This window comes from Alosa pseudoharengus, unplaced genomic scaffold (genome assembly GCF_046254945.1).
Source record: "Alosa pseudoharengus isolate Yale_2024_CS ecotype anadromous, Long Island Sound unplaced genomic scaffold, YU_APseudo_1.1 YU_APseudo_1.1_scf_6, whole genome shotgun sequence".
NCBI lineage: Eukaryota > Metazoa > Chordata > Actinopteri > Clupeiformes > Clupeidae > Alosa > Alosa pseudoharengus.
In genome coordinates, this window is record NW_027468848.1 from 21,622,367 (window position 1) to 21,644,200 (window position 21,834).

At 43.4% G+C, this 21,834-nt stretch overlaps 1 protein-coding gene across 2 annotated transcripts in view; it reads left to right on the forward strand.

Annotated features, from left to right (window-relative positions):
- Positions 1–1,043: 1,043 nt before the first annotated feature.
- Positions 1,044–21,834, forward strand: part of unc5ca (unc-5 netrin receptor Ca) — a 136,837-nt gene continuing 116,046 nt past the window's right edge. For both annotated transcript variants that reach the window (XM_076270001.1, XM_076270002.1), the window contains exon 1: positions 1,044–1,644. In XM_076270001.1, the coding sequence (XP_076126116.1) occupies positions 1,527–1,644 (118 nt within the window). In that variant the 5' untranslated portion in view covers positions 1,044–1,526. The remainder of the gene's footprint in view (positions 1,645–21,834) is intronic.

Below are 21,834 nucleotides of genomic sequence, written 5' to 3' on the forward strand. Positions count from 1 at the left end.
TCTTGCAGGCAGCTCACTGCGCCCGGATTAGTGTGTGCTGAGTATGTTTCACTAATTTACGGATTGGGATAAATGCAGAGACCAAATTTCCCTCATGGGATCAAAAGAGCATTATATAGGCCTACTTATACTTATTATGCCTTCATCTTCTCACCATGTATGGCTGTAAATACCTGTCTCCCTCAAGTGAATAAAAAAGCTTTCCCCCCATCTTTTTTTTCTTTGTAGTGCTTAAATCCATTTGAAACAACGCTTTTATCCCCTGTCACCCCGAGACCTCTGTGCTTTTATTTGGATGATTCTGATCCATTTTCCAGAGGAACAGCTAGTATAGTAATCGCTGACAAGAAAGAAGTGCAGTGCACTCACATTATATCTGAAAAAAAACTAAACATTCCCTTCCCAAGATTAGAGATCAACCATCAACATTTTTGTTCCCTACACAACTTGTGTATGGCTATGTTTATACAGTACTGAAGAAAAAAAATGTGTTACACCTAAAACACCGCTTTATCAGAGGGTCTTGGTCCGTGGCAAATAATGACATAGGCTAATAAATGACATAATCAATCACTGACTTACAGGCTGACTAGGATGTAAAAGGTACCTGCAATAACTCGGAGCAGATTCTTGTAGGATTCTTGTAGTGCGAAGGTTATAGCCTAATCTGTTGTTCTATGGCTAAGCAGATAGCAATGAGATACAGGTATGTGCTATGATATATTCCTCTGAAACATTTTTATTTTTTTCAGAAAGCGTATGATGAGTAGGCTATGCTACCACAAATATGGCACTTATTTGTGTGGCCAGGCGCCGAGGGAGTGTCGTTTGTCTAGATTCTCCGGGTATCCAGATTACAACCCTTTGAAACACGAAACAGATATATTTCGGAAGAAAGCTGCGTGGACGCACTAACAGTTGGAGTCCCTTCCAACACCGGTCCGGGTCTTGCAAACGGCCAGAGGAGGGCAGCCATCAGTAGTATGTGGATTGGCCAGAGTGCAGTGTAGTTGTGGAGGAGATTCCAGTCCGTCTCCCTCACATCTGACAGAACGCGAGGAGCGGCGCGAGGGTTGGATGTATCAAGACAAGTAGATGTGTTTCTTACCTGAAGAAAACAACCGTACAAGAAACACCAGAGAGACCAATAAACAAACAAGTCCTTCACATATTTTCGTCTTACGTAGCTTTGGTGGAACATTATCGATAAAAACAATTTAACGGAATTTCTCTAAGCTGTTTCCCCCTCTGCCATAGGGGGGAGCAGTCATATGATAGCTTGAGGGCGGCGGCATTTCGCACCACCTTACTGTAGCTCACTGCCTGACACAAGTCCTGGGACCTCTTGAACTCTGTATCGTCTTCGCTACTATTTTTGCGTGCTAACTCGCCTCAGAACTATACGAATTTGGACTGGGGCATTGCAGTACAGTCCCTCTAAACAGCATAGCACCAGTCCTGATTATAAATTTCTCACTTCAGAAGCAACGGATTCTCTTCACTGACTAGTTTTTATTCTCCATATAATGGGGAAAAGTGGACAGTCGGTGAGATTTGGAACCGGAATCAGAAGACTCTCCCTACGAATGTCCACATCACCTGGACTCATTCTTCTGCTTGTGATCAACATTGTAACGGCACAAGGTAAGACTTAAACACCTAAGGACTGACACTTTCCTGCGCAACTTCAAGAGATTAGGCTACAGACAATCATGTTAAATGTGGTAAATATTGTTGAAATGTTCAGTTCTGTCACTCGTAGTCCGGAATTATTTGCATACACCCTCTCTTCATTTACCATTGTTAAAAGGCTAACACCTGTCCTCGGTTAGCCTGCAAACTAGTGTTGCACACGACCTAATATTCTACTAAGGCTACTGTGAAACCATGCCCACAGAAATGCGATATTGCCCGTATTTTTCATTGTAGATAATACAGCTCCTTGCTACAATTCACTTGCATGTTCAGCAAAAGGACTACAACGACAAAAGTTGACATTAGTATTCACCGAGCAATCGGAATTATTATAGATATAAATGATTATGACACTCTCGGAACCCTATTCCTTGGCTTGCCGTGTCTCCATTGATTTACACTGGAGCTCGCGACATGAAGTAGCCTGTATGATTACGCACGCGTCCACAATAGATGGACGGTTATAAACATTTCTAGAGGTATGGTCTCATCATTGGGTTTCGTGTCAGCAGCCTACATGAAGTCTGCATGGTGTGTAAAACCCATTTTTAGAAGATGCCTAACACAACAAATGAACAGACTGTGTGCGTGATGAAGCCTTCAACTTCAATTTTAGCGGTGTGAGATTATAAGTGGTCAGTGTAGGATTGTTTGAATGAGTGAACTTTCACTAAACTATACCACCAGCATTGCCATGCCTTTATCAGGACATTAGGAATGTGCATTTGGGTGTTTGCGTGGGTCAGTTGTCAGTGGAAATTACAAATCGATGGCAGTAAAGTATTTGTGGGTGAAGAACGCCAGTGTGTGCCATAGATGTTCTTCTGTCAGACGAATTTTATAAACGAATTTTATATCTGTGTTAGGCCTTCAGTAAGCAGTATTAATTCAGTGCGTATTTTATGACCTCAGAACGCAAATACACAAAAAGTCTGGAACTCATTTGAAATAAAGGCATCACATGTTAATATAGATATTAAGTTATATTCAGTAGTCTCTGAATCTTCAGGCCATAGACTCACTTTTATCCTTTTTACCGTTTTGTTTTAATGCAAAGGTAATAGTTACCATGCTGTTTATGAAATATTACCATGCGGTTTATAAACTTTTATTATTATTATTAGTAGTAGTAATAGTAGTATTAGTAATATTATTATTTCATCAGCACACTATTATATCAATAATAAAAGTCATAAACTTCTAAGCAACTTTCTTGGAAAATTGTTCTAAGAAAGTTAGATTATGTTTTCATGGCTATAAATATTACTTTGTCAATAAATTAAAAAAACAACTTTTAGAAGTTATTCTCTCCTTTTTTTCTTTTGCAATTTAGATAGCATACAGCCTCAAGCTACTGTTGCTTAAACAGCATTGAAATGTCAAAGCATTTTAAAGTTAAGGCATTTTGAGCGGTCTACTTAGTAAGTAAGTAAGTAAGTAAGATTAAAATAGCAGAACCTTCCTTATCCTTTTGGAGATGACTCCATACATCTTTTCTCTGATATGCCTACCCCCCCCCCCCCCCTGCTTTTTTTATTTTCAGCTTTTTCACTTTAATCCTTGAGACATTTCTTGGACTTCAAGAACACTCCTTCATCTAAATTACTTAAAAAAACCTTAGTGTAAAACTAAAGATGCTAATGAATGTGGGCCAGTTGCGAGAGTTAGGTAATTGTACTTAAACCCTCTTTGTTTATCGGTGGGCTCCATTCTATTATCATTAAAAATCCATTCTCCATTCTCCAGTCATTAAAAATGAGAGAGGCTGACCAATGTGGGAAGAATGTTATTTAAAGATGTTTCCAGAATAAGTGGCAGTCATCTCCTAACAGCAGAGAGACAGCGCGAAACCCCTTGGCCTATTAAAAACCCATTAGCTAAACCCACTCTCAATGATGGGTGATTGTGTGTCAAACAAACATAATCTTAAAAATCCTCTCTGGGTGATTTGCTGACAGAGGGTGCATTCCACAAGGGGCAGGTGCCAGGATATGTTTACTGCTGAAGCACACACTTAAGGCCAGTTATAGAGGACACACTCTTTTGCTAATTCTTTCCCTGAACATACCGAGCAAATGTGCGGTTCTCAACATGATGCCACAGCTCCCTGGTAAAATAATAGAAAGGAAAATACGGCATGTATTTACAGCCAGAATATTCATGCTTGGTGGATAACCGTTGGCCCGCCTGAGAGCAGCTGTGCCCTGTCTGCCCCAGCCAGAGATTGTGATTTTTGGGGTTCATATAATGAGCCAGGGCCCTGATTGCGCAGTTAACTATCTCGCTGGGTGTCCGTCTAGCTTTGATCCATCTACTCCTTGACAATAACTTTGCTAGCAGTGACTCCCCACTATTTTGCAGCTGACCGCGAGCAGCTCGCTCAAAGGCACTCTTTGACTGTTTCTCTATGGCTTCCTTTGTGTGGGAGCCCCGGAGAGAAATGCAATGGCAGGATTCCTCTTGGCACCATTGTTTAGCCAAATGCTACATTCATAGCCCATTCCCATAAACATATTCCAGAGTTGGGGTTTTGTGAGTTTCCTGCTTTTCATAGCCAGCAGCAGCTTGTGTGGTATTCATTTGCGGGATGAAAAAGTTCCCTGTGCAAAACATTATTTGATGGAGACAAATATTTTGTTTTTGTTTTCTTCTTTTTTTCCCTTGCTGTTGTGATGCTTCTCGTTGCTTCTTTGGGAGGTCTGACCCTGCGTTGTTTGCTCTAAGATGTTGCTACTTCGTGCCATGAGTAAGTGGCTTTTAAGTGAAGTGGCATTTCAAAGCACAGAGTTTCAGGCACTGGAAAGTTCAGCGGGGAAACTCCAAAAGTTCCTTATATCCGTTTCCGATTTATGACAAGCATAGATTGCTTCTGATGGACGTCAGAGTGATCTAACAAGTAGGATGACTGTTATTTTTGTAAAGAGGTTCAGTCACTGAAGTATGTTCTGATTCTAATGTAGCAGCTGTTGGGCCGATTTGATTGAGCAAAACAGAATGCCTACTGTAGCTCCTTATGATATCTGCTTTGATCTACGTTTGTGTGCCATGCTGTTTTCATGCTTTGTAACTTGTCTAACCCAAATTATAAATATACAGTTGGTAAATAAAGTTATGTTGTGATCTAATAAGGACATATTCAATCTTCTTTGAACTTTTCTTATGTGTATGTTTGGCGTTGTTTACATCAATTTGTTGTAGTGCAAAGACATTTTTCAGTCTCTGTTTTTAAATTCCCTTACAGTACAAATAAAAACATTAAACGTTTCATAGAAACCCAACATATTGTAATATATATTTCATCCAGTAAACATATTTTATTTTGGACCTGTCCCTGCCATTGCTGATGGAATTTTGACACAACGGTTTGGCACTAATCTACTCATCATTCATAGCTTTATTCTCCCATTTGACACATCACCCCCTCATCTTTCTCTCTCGCTCTCTCTCTCTTTTCCGTCTCTGCGCTCATGAAGATTTATTCCGATTAATTAAACCTCCGTTTAACAGCAGAGTTATTGTGTTGTGTGCCTGAATAAGCGGGTGGAGTGCCGGCGGAGACACAGAGAGTCAGTCGGTCAGTGTTGCATGCTGGGCCTCCCGCGCCATAAACACTGGACTCATAACACAGCCGGAGGCTCCCGAGCTCCCGCTTTTGTGCGACCAGTCCCACAAAGTGGCAGCTGGGTGTGTGTTCGTGGGAGGGTTAGAGCGCTGTGTTCTGTGTTTTCTGAATGTGATTACGTGTCTCTCTGTTGCCCTGATAATTTGCACTCTCTCTCCCATGAATAAATAACGAATTAAATAATGTATATATTTCTGTATATACATGTAAAGAACATACAGTTTTTGTATTTGTGAGCAACTTTTTGGCAGAGTGAAAAATCTTCCATTGAAGCAAAGGCATCTGCTTTTGGTGTTTGGTAGGAGTTGCGTTGCGAAGGAAGCAATAATCATATAATCCTGTTTTCAGAGCTTCAACCCCTACGCTTGTATTCTTTCTCTCTCTCTCTCTCACTGTCTCTCTTTCTTGCTCACCCCCAGTGAAGCCTGAGCCTTGTACATTTCAAATGGCCGTGTTCCTTCTTAAGCAGTGTGGCTGGCCCTGTCCATTGCTCACGGAGGGCAGAGAAAGAGAAAGAGTGTGTTGGCCTTAGGAGAGTGGCCAGTCTTTCCCGGGATCCGGAGCTTTGAGGGCTTTCACCGTCTGGAGGTCCAGCAGGCTGGCTTGGCATTACCACTAGCAGGAAACGAGGGCTTAGACGGGTCGTTTTTAACCTGCTGAACTCTGGACAATGACAGAGCAGCGGCCGGTTTTTGTCTCTGCTTCGGCCCTCAGTCTCCCCAAGGGAGTGTGGGGTGGAAGGGAGCGGAGGGGGACATGGTAGCCTTTGAATGTTTGGATTGGGGAGTGGGTGTTGGGGGTGGTGGGGGGGTGTGATGAAGTGGGTTTTTCTGAGTCTGAATGTGTAATTCGGCTGTGGTGGAGAGGATGGGAGGAAACCATAAAGGAAGAATGCGACAGCAGGACTGATGGGCTTTTGTTTTCCGGCATGTTCATTGTGTGCATTGTGTCCTCGCGCACGTTAAAATAAACAAATACGCGGCAGCATGAGAAGGTGTCTTGTGCTAAATTCAACAGTCACACTCCTTTCAGGAGGAAACAAAAGCCATACTGTAAACCCTTTCTGAGGGCTTATAAATGCACTGAAGAGGGTCGCTGTGAGCTGGCAGTGCTGCTCTGAGCGGGAGCAGGAACAGGAGCAAACTGGGCTTGGGGAAGGGAGGATTAAGCGGCTCTTTTCCCTTTCTTTCCCCCGCTCTCCGTTTTTCCTCAAGTCTTTTTTTTTTTTATTCCATGCCATTTCAAAGCTAAGTGCGCGTGGTAATCTTCCGACCGATCGGACCGTTTTACGTCAAAATGGTGACTGTAATTACCGTCATTATTACAGTTACATTTTATGTTCCTTCCGTGTGTTTGAGTTCCACCAGGCCTGCAGAGGTTAAAGTTGCAAGCAGTTTGAAAACCTCAAGGTTGTGCGTGTACAATAAGCACTTTGTGCTGGATGAGGGTAGTATGGAGAATGGGCCTCAGCAATAAAATATGTTACTAATCCCTAAGACATGACATAATTCTTCACAATGAAAAAAAATCTGCATACGGGTATATGGAAAACGGAACAACACAAGCACACATTTGGCAAGGATGTTAGGAGACATGATTTGTTTGTCTGAACCCACGTCGACATTAGCAGTGTCCGGTTGTTTACCCGCATTCGACAGTGGGTGTTCTTTGTACATGACCAAAACATGCAGAAAAAGAGCAGGTGTTGTTCACAACACTTTTGGTGTTTACCGATTATTTGATAAAACAGTACATTGTTCCGTGGCTCCGTTATCTATGTCTGAGCGGGCCCCAGTCCAAGGTAGCCCTGGTAGTTTGGCCTGGAGAAGACGTAGCTAGACTAATGACTCCTGAAGATCCTAGCCACGCTCCTTTTCTTCTGAGCGAAACGAGAGAGGAGGCCCAGTAATTAATCACCAAAACTGTCACACTCTCGACTGTGGTGGGGAGGGGGAACATCGCTGCGCAACTTCCACTTCTATTAGCAGTCCATTAGCAAAGGCCTCCACAAGTACCGACACTTCACGTGCATTCCTGAGTAAGAGCAGATGACATGTCTGTCAGCAAAATAGCTTCTCCATCCCATAAAGCAGGAGAATAAAAGGGGACACTCATCCTTGCCGTGCTGCGGAGAAAGCTGGGGGGGAGGGCAACCTGTGCCTTTGTACTTGGCCACCATCCATCAGTATCAGTTATCCACGACAATGCAAAGAGAGCAGCCAGTGTAAAAGTGAGTCATGTCACACCTGTGTTTTGCTGGAAGCACAGTGGAAGGCTTGTACTTGACAATATGTGTTTGTGTGTGTGTGTGTGTGTGTGTGTGTGTGTGTGTGTGTGTGTGTGGGTGTGAAAGAGAGAGAGAGAGAGAAAGAGAGAGAGAAAGAGAGATTAAGAGATAATATGTGTGTGGAGAAGGTGAGAGAGACAGCGAGACAAAGAAAAAAGGAAAGAAAGAATGAAAGAAAGAGAAAAAGAAAGAGAGATGGAGATATTGAGTTTGTGTTTTGTGTTCAAGCCTAAGGCAATACAACACCTTCACCTCTGTTGAACAGAGGTGTTCATTTGTGAGACATTTAGTGACTATTGTAGGAAAGACCGCAGTCTGGAAAACAGAATGTGTTACTTTTGTTCTTTTCTGCTCGAAAATGTGTTATTGTTTGTTATTGCAGTAAATCATATAGTTTTATCACTGCATGGCTGACATTTCCTACTTGATTGCGTTATTGTTGTGTGATTACACAATGTGATTGCTCAGTTTATTATTTTAGGATTGTATACTCTTTGATTGTACCTTTCCAATCGTATTACCATCAGCAACCACATGGGACAAGGTTGTTATTACTCTCTGCAAATATGAAAGCTCTATGCGCAGTCCCAAAAGTAGTCCCAAAGCCTACATTTACTCATGCATGCAAGCGGATGTTACCATGTGAACAGGAAGCTGCTAACAATGTGACACGCAGCAGACCACCGTCACCCTGACCAACGGTTTGAAGAAAGAAGGCCCTCGCCATGGCCCACTTCACCGCACATCTGCTTGTCATTTAACGTATGCCTTCCTGTAATATCTGAAAGCATCTCTGAAATGTGCATTGAGGAAGGCTGAGCTCCCTGGGGTCCTTTTGGGAACTGACCTCTTTGTCATGACACACGTTCACTTTGGTTGCCCTAGGTCTGTATTTACAGGTGTGGATTTGCAACCTTTTCTCAACTTTGTTGTCAACTTTTGCTTGTATGCACCAAATCACATTGTGACTTCAGTGTCTTAACTCAACAAGAGTATGAAACATCTTTTCCCACTTCTGGCATCAAGCGAAGCCACTTGTTGCATTCACAGAATGATAATCCATAGATTCTGTTTCTACAGTTTGAGTTGCACTCAAACTTGAACTCAAACTTGAGTTGCACTCAAACTTTTCTCTGAACAACAAGAATCTTCAAAGCCCTCTTGAAGACAGGACCGTAAAACAAAAACTAGGCTACATTTAAGAGGCTAGAATACTGGATCTGGCAATGAAAGGCCATTCGCACTGTAAATGTTACCATTGCAATTTCGCTAAACTGGAGCTTAAATGGAAATCAGATTTCCCCAATTTAAAGCCAGCTGGTAACAGTTGGATGACATATACATGCATTTTATGGGCAATCACCCATGCTTGTGCAATAAAAACAATCTGCCCTTGGCTTTAATACAGGAGAAACTAGACAACCAAACCGCTCCCTTGAGTGGATTAAACTAACCTCCTTTCTGCTTATCAAGAATTTGCCTCTCTTAGGTTGGTGCTGATTTATGCTATCTGACATGGGTTACATTTCGTGATAATAGGGTATGTTTTCTTACCCTCTCCCACCCCAGAACTGAGTCCATACTTTTTTCACTTAATACCTTAAAAATGGAATATTTGATACTCACTCCAAATGGGGCTTTAGTATCCAGAAAGTCATAATGTTCCTATTATCTTGCCATTCTTCACAACGACAGATCGGGGCAAAAAAAGGACAAGGTTATCATTACTTTGTGCTGTTGCCTGAGAACATGGAACGTGCATTTCCTGTCTATAATGCATCTCCCTATTTCTCGCTCTTTTTTTATCGCCGGACCAGATGACCAGATGAAAGGACAGCGCAGATAACAGAATGCCTCCTCTGGCTTTTTATGGAGCTTTAAATGGGGACAGTTTATTTTCAAAGGCTAGTCGGGGCTCTGACATGGTCTGTGTTGCATTAGTGCCTACTGCAATGCAATCTCACCGTCACTCCCTCAGTCCTCGGTGTTGTTCCCGCAGGCAGTGGCATCAGACAGAGAGTACAGGGGAAGAATAAAGAGCCGGTGGTAGGGGTCCCAGTCTTTCTTTGTAATTAGCCAAGCTCGACTAGCGGTGAGGGGACCTCGTTTAGGTTGGCTGTCCTGGTTGAAGAAGTCTCAGTCTTTCTCTCTCTCTGTTGGTCTCTCTCTCTTGCTCTCTGGGACATGGGGAAGTGATGCTGAGAAGAGGCCTGTTATTACCAGCAGCAGGTGCCCGCTGTGGAATGCAGGGAGCCATGTTTGAAGATTTTACAAATATGGCTGTGGGAAAGACTCTGGAGTCTGTCAGGCCTGATCTGAAGAGAGAGTTGTTCCTCAGCCTGAAGGGGGGAGGGAGAAATAAGGGATTTGGACTTTGAACAAGAAAGGCGAAGAAGCTGTTGTATTTGATGTCCTCCCCCCCTTTCTCTCTCTCTGTCTCTCTTTCTCTTTTTTGGCTGTGTGAAATGTCATCCACACACAAACAGAAAACAGAGACCGAGAAACCATTTGTTTAAAAAAAAAAAATCCAGATATTTCTACCCCCCCCCCCCACCCTTTTTTTTTGTTTGACGGAACGCCATCTTAAAGTTCTGCAGTGCTCCCCCACCGGAACGAGGGCACGAGGCAATTTGGTACTTAATTAAGGCCAATTTGATTCAAGTCGAGCGCCAGTGCTGTAATCAGGCGAAGAGGGAGCAGAGCAAACAGACTGTCCTCACCCCGCTGTTTGTTAGACAGCATTATCTCTTGTTATTTTACTGAATCATAGGGATAATAGTCCATTACTTAGCTAGTGGGCCCCGGACTCTGGAAAGTGTCACTCGTGTGGCTGAAATTCAAACCTATGCCAACTGGTCTGATATGATAGTAAACTAGAGAGGAAACAGAACACCCAGCGGCTGAAGGGGGATTTTACTATGCTGCCAGATATAGCGCTGTTAAGGCTGTGCATTTGTCACAGGGTAATCAATCACACGTAATCTATTGTCTTGAGCCTTCATTTTAAGATCCCGTAAAGGAGACATCCAATCTGCAAGTAACATTCCTGGCAGGGTTTTAGAGAACGTCTGTCTTCATTGATTTTCAATGCTTGGATTTTTTTTGCCTGTGATTAAAGTAATGCTAATTGAATAGTGAGTTTTAACTTTCTTTATCGGGTGGTTATTGTTTGCCATCGATTCAGTCCGGGTTTATGAATCAGGGAATTGGAATTGGGGTGTGGAGGGGCTTTTTTTTGCAGTGAGTAGTTAAAATAAAGAAATTGCTGTCTACTTTCATCTATGTCTCTCAGTGGGCTCTTAAGCCACAGTTAGCAGCATTCTGGACCTTTAGCTAACATCAACAGGGGGAAAGGTCACAGCGAATTTCCAGTGAATTCTTCCTGAACGCTAGAAAACAACTGCAGCCTTACTCATTTTGTACTGTTAGTACTGTTAATACACTTAAGGCATTAGGTCCATTACATGCGATGCTGTAAGTGATCATCGGGCTCTCCATGTCTCATCCATAGCCACTCAGGCCCAGTGGAAAGAGAGTGAGAATGCCTTTATACACATGCAGCACACATGCGTCCATTAAAGTATTATTGATGTTCATATTTATTTGCAATTGAAACGCTCCTTGGCTTCTGTCCTGCATGCATATGTGCTCTTTGTGTGTGTGTGTGTGTGTGTGTGTGTGGTGTGTTTGTGTGTGTGTGCAGGCTCAGCTCTGGCTGACTGCACTGATTGCCATGCTCCTAGGTGCCTGCCTGGGTTTTGCTTCTCAGACTCAGCACTTTCATATGCCGCCATGTCCATAGTCGAATTCCCCGGGGGTGGATGTGCGAGCCGAGGCATGCGCCTCAGCGTTTAATTGGGATGCACATTCAGAGGGCCCAATTTGGTGTAAACCTTGACAAGAAATCCGTGTAAATCTTGTTAATGGCGGCACCAGGCTTTTTTTTTCTGGGGACTTGCAAAGTGCAGAGTGGAGTGAGTACAGGTTCTGACAAGTGCTGTATCACACACAGCACACACGCACAGAATACACACTCACTCTCACTTACACCTACACAAAGAGAGAGAGAGAGAGAGAGAGAGAGAGAGAGAGAGAGAAAGAAAGAGAGAGAGAGAGAGAGAGAGAGAGAGAATGGCTCTCCTAGCCATTTCTTGCAAACATAAGTCTAGGCATTAAGCTATTTATCATCTAAGCAGAAGAGAAATGTAATTTCGGGGAGAAAGAGGGGGTATTAGAGGGGGGGCCGCGCTAAAAGACTGTTGCATGCCTTTGTGTAGAAACGTACATCCCTACTGCGCTGGCTGCTTATCCTGGTTTTAAGGGAAAGCCATTAAGATTAGCCTGATTAGGAGCGCTCCCTGACTCCCGAGCACATCTGAGCGCAGGTTGCTCCATGATCGGAATAATGTGCACCAGAGATAAGCTGAGGTAACACAGAGAGACACGGCAGGAGTGGGAATGGGGGGGGGGGGGGGGCTTTGCAGCTGTTTGTGCTGACTGTTCATCTGTTTATTCACTCCGCCCTTCCAACAGATGGAACATGTTAAGATGAAAATGGGGACTGTTTAGATTGTGTGGTTTAAGAAAGGGACTGTTGTCAACAGAGAATGCCTGCTTCCATTTAGCCACCTAGGCGGTATTTATTCACCGAACAGGCAGCCTGTGACCATATTTAGACATGTGTGTTTGAGACGGAGCTTTTTTTATCTTTTGATCATTTTTTTGGGACAGTATGTCTCAGAGGCTGGACACAGGCACCCTTCAAACATTTCACAAGGCCTTTTCTATCAAGATCCGCTGGGCAGCATTTGAATGACCAGGAGGAGGGTTGGAAGTAATTGAGCTGTGTTGTGGACAGCAGGGGGAAAAAATCTATTTGTGTACACTCTTCACAGCCTCCGCCAACAAGCTTTAAATATTTACGGTGTTACTATTTGCTTGGGTATACATGTTTTTTGGCTATTTGATGCAATGGAAGGTGAAAGGTGCACAATTGCTTTCTGTCTGGTCTCGAATGAGGTACACGGCCTGGTTAGTACCAGTAACAGATGGCACATTTACCTCTAGAGAAAGCTGCTGGGCTGGACTGGCGTCCACTAACAGTTGGGACCAATTGAACTGAAGTAGGCCTATATCAGGCTTTTAGATCTGAAATGTTTGGATCATATTACAGTCTCAGTGAAAGCTCACTGACATATGTGTCCGATGAAAAGAGAAACGAGACAGATCTGAAACTGTGCAGGCTGACTTGTATATCACTGAAACGATCATGGGTAATTAAGCCTGTTACTGGTAATAGCGTTTTTAACATAGCCTACCGCCTGACATTGTTAAATTGGATTCACTCACACAGAGCATGAAGTCAGTCAAATCGACTCCAAACATCCTTTATGTAGCTGGCAGGGAATATTTTGAAATTGAGAACACTGAAACAGCCTGAAACTGCTGTACATAGTAATCTTTGTGTTGAATGTAACTGTTCTTCCTCTGTTTGAGTAGATATGTGAATAAGTACATCTGGGCAGTGGGAGAAATAAAGATCCTACCCCCCTCATCTTCTCCCCTAAATAACATGAAATCATAGGCATTCCTGCTCAGGTCCCAGCCCATAATTTTAGTCAGTTAGAGGGGAAGCATGAAAGTCACCAGTGTAAACTGATACACCACACTGCAGAGCCGAATCTATGACATATGCTCTGGAAACAAATTAGCCTTTCACCAAACACAAAATGCAGGAATTCCTGGGGTTTAAGGCAGCAATGGTGTAAGCCGATCCTCAGGTTTTGAAACTTACCCAATGTTCTGGTGGGGGTCTGCAGATTTATTTCATTCATGCCCCCCCCCTTTCCTTCTCACTGACTACTGCTCAGGCTGCTAATGTTTTTCTAATGTAAATCATACCCTCTTAATGGTTTCTTCCCTTCAATAACATCCTATTCCAGCATTCTCTATAGTCAGCAGAAGTATATGTGTGTGTTTTTTTTCCTGAGCCCAAGGAAAGCTTAAAACTAATGACACAATGCAGATGTAATTGTCTCGAATTTGTCATGAAAAACTAATTGCAAAGCATTAAGAGGAAGAAAAGGTTTTTGTGAAGACGAGACAGTAGAAAAAGCCAATTACTGTAGGGAACGTGCCCACACGTTGTGACCCAGAGATGCACACCTGATGTTCACCGCAGGTCGTTTATTTCTGTAACAGCCTGCCACGAGCAAAAATAAAATACACACACGAACCGCTCCGGTCCCGAGCAGAGCCGCTCTGAGGGGGAGTAACTTCATCCAACTTCTTCACCCACGACAGCTGACTCGACTCCGAGATGAAGTTCTCATCCTTCAGTGTAGCACTCATCACGTAAAAAAAGCACGATAATATTACTAAAGCCAGATGTCTCGAACCCTTTCTTTAGAATTAATTGGATTTCTTATTGATCGCTCTAATTAGAAATGGAAAAAAGTGCTCCATTCGGAGGGACTGAAGGCGAGTTAGTCAGCTGACAGGGCTGTTGGTGAAGACGTGACAAATTAATTTGGTACGTAGGCCCATGCGTGGTACTCTGAGCTCCGCTGTAGCCTCTCCATGTCCTCAGTATACTCAGAGTAATTTCACGTATTTATGATGAACTATTAATCAGACGACATAAATAACCATCGGAGGCAGGTTCTCTTTTATATTTAGTCCCAAAGAGAAAGAGAAGACGAGAACAGCACATAAAACCACATCCCACGAGCTGGTACATTTCCCACACTTTATCCAACTCGGCTATCTATGTTAACCGCTGCTTCTTTACTTGCTTATTTGCTATGTACTTACTCTATCTGCAGTTGCAGTAAGCATTTCAAGTCTATTTTTGGCAAAGCCAGTGTTGTTTTGCATGTGGGTGAAGGCTAATTCAGGCGAGAGCGGAGAAGACAGCATGGCGGACACAGGTCAAGACTGCGAGCGAGAGAACGCAGACCTCGAAGAACGACGTAGAGGAAGGGTTTTACAGCGACACACACACTCTGGCAGGGCGTGACTGTGGTGGTGGTGGTGGAACCGGTCCATGAGAGTGTGGGAGAGACAGTTTTTTTTCTTTCAGGAGGAGGGGAGGGATGGTGCGGCCGAGGCTAAGGGCCGAGGGAAAGGGGTGGGGAGAGGGAGGGGAGTTGGGATGAAGGGGAGGGGGGGCACAGGGATCAGATGCCTGATTTATGAACCCTGACGAGCAGGCATTTTAGCGTCTGGGCCCGGTCCTCGGTGTTGTCTCTCTGCTTCGCGTGTCTGACATGTTTGTCGCTTCTGACTGAAGCTTTCCTCCCCCTGTCACCGCAGATAATGAAGACGTAGAAACTTAGACACGGACGTTAAACCCGAAAAAAGAGACGTCTTGGAATGTCTTCATTTGGCATGCTACATATGTTGGTATTTTCATGAAGCACCACAAATGAATTTACGGTGTTTTTAAATAAAGAAAACAGCAAACTTAACCATTAAAGAATGAAAACCAAAACACCACGTATTTGAATTGTTTTGTTTTGGTTTGTGTCTTCCTGCCTCTGTGTTCTCAAAACACGTGTCATACCAAGTATATTTTTAAGATGGACTCTGCCTTTGTCATAGGCTTGCAGTTGAATACTTTTGGTCACTTGGCTAGGGATAGAGGTTTGCTTTTTCACAATGTTTGTTTCCATCATGGTTCATTAGAATTAAGAGCATCTGAAACAGTAGCCTCTGACAGGGATGATGAACAGCGCCTGGAGTCTCTCATGGCATCCTTTGTGCAGTATTTATAGAATGGGTGTGGTGGCTCAGTCAGAATGACAGGCTGCTTACGCTATTGTGTTCAGTGACAGTAATACTTGAAAAATTAGAGTGCAGGAGTGGACATTAGTGTGTTTAATTGGTTTTATTGTTCTAGGTCAGATTCCAATAAATTAAATGTTCCGGTAAAATTTAATCTGAACAGATTTTTCAGTTTCTTTCCTCTTATTTAGGTGCCCAGACTCAATCATGTGAAACTATATATATATATATATATTGACATATATATATATATATATATATATATATATATATATATATATATATATATATATATATATATATATATATTGACATATATATATATATATATATACAGTATATATATTTAAATATACAGTATATATATATTTGTTTGTTCAGCTTTTAGTACATATTTCATGTTAGTATTGGGACCTTTTACTGCACATGTGTGCATGCGTGTTACCAAGCAAAGGCCAGGCATGAATATCTGTGTTGTAATATACAGTGTGTTTTAGGTTGCACCCAGAAAGAAATACAACTATAAACACGTATATAAAACATGAAAACTTTCAATCAATCTTTCAACAAAATGCAATATAATATTCTCCTTACAGTTACTGACTGGCCCAGCGTCAGCGTGTTAATAATAAGTGAAATTCTCATAAATCTTCCATGACAATAAGAATAAAATCTCCAAAGCACATCTCAAGCTGTGCTGGGTTACGTCCTTGTACTGCGTCTGCGGCAGAAGCCCCACAGTGCGTCCTGAAACATGGGGGCTGGGTCTGAGGGGAGATAGTGTTTCTGCTTAACGTGCAATTCAATCCTTCCTCTCTATCTCGCTGTGATGTAGAAGACCGTGGGGAGACACAACCCCGATCTGTGCGTTCTTTAATGGACTTTTTATACGTGGAAGCTACTGTTTCCGAAGCTTGCCAAAAGGAGGGGGTAAATCATTACATCTGGGACAGGTAGAGTCAGTTTAAAAGCTGGCAGAGCCATTCCTCGTTTTTTGTTGTTTCTTTTTTCCTGCTTTCTTTCAGAAGCTGGTGGTTCTTGTCAAGATTAGATCAGAGGCTGGTAACGTGGTCCAGATGTTCCACTGGCTGTGGTAGGCCACTGTCAGGCAGAGGCAAAAAAGGAGGGAATTTAATCTTACAGACAAAGTAACGACTGTCCCCTTCCCCCTCCTTCATTGTCAGTCACTTTATTAGGTTGAGCCCCAACATGGAAGCCATTTGTTTGTTTTTACGGCCATGTTTCCACAATTATTTGTGTTTATGAGTTGGCGGGGGGGTGTAGGGGGAAGAGAATGGCTTTTCACGTTGCTTTCTTATCCAGATAGAACACGGTAGGCATCAATCCATTTCTCAACACAGAGAAGGGATCGCAGTAGGGCCAAGTGTAATAGATTTGAAGAAGATTCTTTACAGAAGAGAAAAAATCAACTTTTTTTGATTGAGAGCTATTGATTGGCTAATCACCTCGCTCCCCCATCCAGGAGCCTCTGGCCTCACACCCCTTAAGGCTTGTAAGCTTTTGGTCTCTGATCCCACGCTTGTTGTTTGTGAGTGCAATGGGGGGGGGGGGGGGCTTCTGGAAACGAGCTGATGACCATCTGCAGCGTTTGTCAGCGGCCATCAATTCCATGACGTGCTCCTGTGTATCTGACCTCTGCAATTCTGCTGTGTGTGTCCCCCCCTCCCCTCTCCGCCTCAGAAGGAGAATGACCATTTAGCAAGAGGGTTAGCATCCTAATTGACAGGCCACTCTAAACAAATCTGCCTCGTCTGCCCCCCCACCTTCTTCTTAGCTCTGGTCCAGATGCCCCCACTCAACCCCTCCCTCCCAGCCCTCCCTGTGACAGTGTAATCTAACTAATGCCCCCCTGTGCTCGCCGGAAAGTGAATTAAAAAGAGAAAATTCAATACCTGATCCATCGGATGGCCTGCTAGCGCGTGCATTAGCCGTTTCTCCCCAGCCCCTGTAATTGTGTTACATGACTTGAATGCTGTAACAATTAGGAGCTAACACTCTCCTTGTTGTCGTTTATCTCACCCCATAAGGACCTTTGATATGTGTGGGGTGGGGGGGGGGGGGGGGGGGGGGGGGGGTTGGTGTTGTCAGATTAGGGCAATTCTGAAACACAACCAAAGGAGGAAAAGAATGTGCTAATGACATGGAGCAATGCTCTTTTTTTGACTAGTAACCGTCTTCTTAAAGTCGTTTAAAATGTCTGGGAAAGATGTTCTATTCCTCTATTCCCAGCCCTTCACTTGCAAAGTTATGTGTCTTACCTTTTCTCTTTGACACCCAGTGGAGTATGGTCCCGCTCTCAGTGCAAAAAAAAAATAGGCTCACAGATGCGAGAATGGCGCATGAACCACAGAAAACAGCAAAGGAAAAATATTTTCCTGTTCCCTGGGACCCAGTTAGTCTCAGAGCCTCAGTCTTCCAGTCGAAGCAGTCTTGATGGTGTCTCAGAAGATAGGCTGGTGTTGAGGTGACTCCATGCTGGTTTTGTCTGGCTGTGTGTTTAGCAAAAGCACCACTGCACAGCTTCCTCTGGGTCGCACAAAGTGAGGAGGCGAGAGGTTCGTCACACGGAGTGTGCGCCTTACCTTCCAACTGGTGTGAGACATAGGGGAATGATCTGTTGGTGTGATTGACAGCAGAGCGGGTATTTATGAAAGCTCAGATATGAACCCCCGTCTCCCTTAAAATAGAGGCATGTTTCTTATGAATAAAACATAACAAACTATGATACTGTTTTTTTTTTTCAGTTTCATAACTCTTTGTTTGGTTTCTTTTGTTCCACTAAAGCCACCATACCGGTGTACAACATTCAAGCATATAGCTTGCACACATCTGTGTGACAAGTGACAGAGGGGTACATTGCATTATGGTGTTGTTGATAGTCTTCCAATTTCCCTGACCCAGTTTTGGCATTTGAAAAGATGTCAACGTTTCTGGAGCTGTATGTTATGGGGATATTAATTTATTTATCTTTCAGTTGTACATGGAGATTGGAGATCATCATAGATCAATGTTTCGAGAGTTGTATGCTTGATGGGAATATTTGTTGCTATGGGGATATTTATTCATTTCTTTCCTAGTGACACAAAAATCAGAGATGTTTGCTGATTTTCCCAATGAAATACAGAAAGTCATTGTGTTTCCTCGAGAATTTTTTGTTGGCTTTTAATTCATTCTAGTTATTTTATTCTAGTATGTATAAAGAACAAGAATAAAATAGTTTGGTTTCAGAGCAAACATAGCCACAGTCGTCATAATTCTCTCTGTCTTCTTGGTTAAAAGCTGTTTGTTTTCGCTAATGAGTTTGATCGTCATTAGCCGCCATAATCCTATTAAAATGCACACCGAGGGATTTCTGTTGCTGTATCCGTTTTCTGTGGGGCTCTAAAATTGACTGTCCACTGAGATCATATGGGTGCCTTATTAAGCTTGTTAAGTCGTGTTAAATCCCACCCTGATGTGGCGGCTCGCTCGCTGTGTCACACAGCCCGGAGCCAGAGCGACAACCCAAAATCTGCAACGTAAATATCCAGTTTAACACCCACGAAGAAGCCCACAAGAGCTGCCAGTGCAAATCCCCGTCAAGCGACATGACAGAGCCTGGACTGACTCATGACATTGTTAGGTGGGAACTTCTCAGTGCTGTCAGGGCATATGGATGCTCTGATGATTTATGACTAGGATTGGTGAGATGATTTATGATGCGGATCCGTAGTTGCGGTAACTTTGAACAAAATCCTTTTGTTTTGGCTGGAACGGCACTGTGGTCTGTCACTGTAGTAGACCCTCCGGAACGTTCTGTTTTGAAGGACTGAATGAAGGCGGGGGAGAAGGGATTTGCCTTTTACCACTCTCCCCTGCCCCCCCCCCCCCTCTTCGCCACTACTCCAATTCCCAGAGATAACCTCACCTTCGTTTGTTGATTTAGTGCATGACTTCTGGGTAAATAGTTACACTTTCCTATCAGGGTGTCCTTGTCCGTCCCATGCAGTGCAGGTGATCGTGAGGGGAACTCCAGTCCGATCCCTGCCGTGCGGTAGATGGATCATTACACCCTGAAACAAATGGGCCTCTTTCTGGAGCATCTGGGAGTGGTTGCTGTTAGCAGGGGGAAACACAGTTTGATTATAGAAGCATAACATTCACCCCAAGATCGTGTATACTGTATGTGATATGTTCTGCTGTTATTTTAGGCAGGCATGTTAAAAAAAAGATGGGAGTACTTCAGGTCCTCTCTTTTTCAACTTTGAGGGGTTCCAAGGACACAGCTGCAGAGTCAATGGAGTATAGCAGAAATCAATGTTGCACATTTTAACAGTTGTGAGACTATGCATTGTTACCAGTGCACACAGAGGCATGGTTTTCATTAATAGACTGTAAGCCCTGGCACTAGGTATGGAGTGCCTCCATCAACGGAACAAATAGCATCAACAGATGCTTTGAATGGATCTGGGTTGTAAAACATTCCTCGGGTGGTCGACAAACCAGGAGAACAGCGGAGGGTACAGTGGAGTGGGGATTTCTCAATGAGCCGGCCGGGCCACAATGGCCTCTTTTGTTCCAGATGGAGCCTGGACTTTTTCTTCATGACATCACCCCACTAAAGATATGGATCCCCCCACCACCACCACCACTACACACACACACACACACACACACACACACACACACACACACACACACACACACACACACACACACACACACACACACACACACAACACACACACGGCTTCAGGAATTGGTTTTCAATATGTGAAGGAGCAAGAGAAGGGCACAGTAGCACACACAGAGAGTTCTGACACAAAGTGAATGCATGGGGGGGGGGATCCACAGAGAGATCCACAGAGTGTTTGCTCTTGAGTTATGACTCTCGTTTGTTCCTCCTCCACTCTAGAGTGAGGGAAATCATAAATTGCCTTGGAGAGAATTTCGCTACGAGCCCAGAACTCTTTAAGAATGGTTGCCTTTGTTTGCCAGTTGATTCCACGGCTACAACAACAACAGCAACAACACTATATAAAATGTTATGTGTAAAAAATTAATTGAATCCAGTAAAAATCTTCAGTGTGTTAATGGAAAGTGTTGTTTCTCACACAAATGTTTGGCCGGAGGCCCCTTCCTGCCCCATTCCTTATTCCTCACAGGCACCATAACCATTCCTCATCCCCCAGCTCCCCTACTCTGCCTTATGGGATACATTTCACATATTTCCAATCACTTTACTCACTATATTCATACTTATACTTATACACACAATTGTACTTATACTTATACACACACACACACACACACACACTACCACAGTGTCTGTAATGTCAGTTTATCTGTGATCTAAATAGTTGCATGCATGTACCTTTATGAGAAACGTGTCCTCAGACTCCGCTCCGCACAGGAAATGCTGGGAAGGAGGTCATGGTGGGCCCTCTGGGCGCCCAAACTCAAGGTCGCGCTGTGCTGACATCACCCCTACAGCGCCGTGCGTCACCATGCCGTGTTGCGAAGAAATATGGCTCACATTGTGCATACTTCAGTGCTCTCCCCTCTGCGTGCCTGTGTGTGGTCCTGGGGAGAAGATAAGGAAGGTCACTTGACCTAGGCAAGATGGCTCCACTTTATCTTGAGTGTCTGAAACTGCAGATACTTTGGGGTCATGCTGTGTCATATAATGATTAGTCAGATCATTAGTCAAGATCATATGGGAAGTTTACCTTAGACCTTACAACTTACAACCTTAGACTTTTTTTTTTTTTTTTAAAGAGAGACGGAGTGACGATGGACTAAATGGAATGTTGGATTTCCAGTAACTTCTAATGTAACTTCATATAACTCCATAATATCCACTTTTCTGCACACAATTTATAGAATTCAAACTTTCAAAACCTCATTTAAAAGAGGTGAAACTGTAGAGTGTACAGTTAGTGCTCTTTTAGCTGGTGGCGCACACTGACACATTTGAATATTTCAATGGGCTTTTGATGCAGGTACAATGTTGCCTTTCATGCACTTTTGCTCACACATACACACGCACACTCAAGACACAAACACACACACACACACACACACACACTCTCTCTCTCTCTCTCTCTCTCTCTCTCTCACACACACACACACTTCATCAATCAACAAAACTGCATTTGTTTGTTTTTCAAACCTCCCTTCTATCACGACTTCCCTTTGAAATGTATAGTGCTTCAAGAGCAGCCTAATATTCTGCCCCTTAGTTCTCTGAGTGGACGTCTTTGCCTCACATTCTACTCTCTCCCTCACTAATTGGAAGGATGAAATGTAGTAGGAGGACGTAGCTTTTGTAAAAATAGACACCTGCTTCACACTCTTTTGGTCTGTCCTCGTCAGTTTCACAATGGTGTCTGAAGTACCTGTCAAGTCGGACCCGCTGTGATTTTCTCGGTGGAAGAAAAAGGAT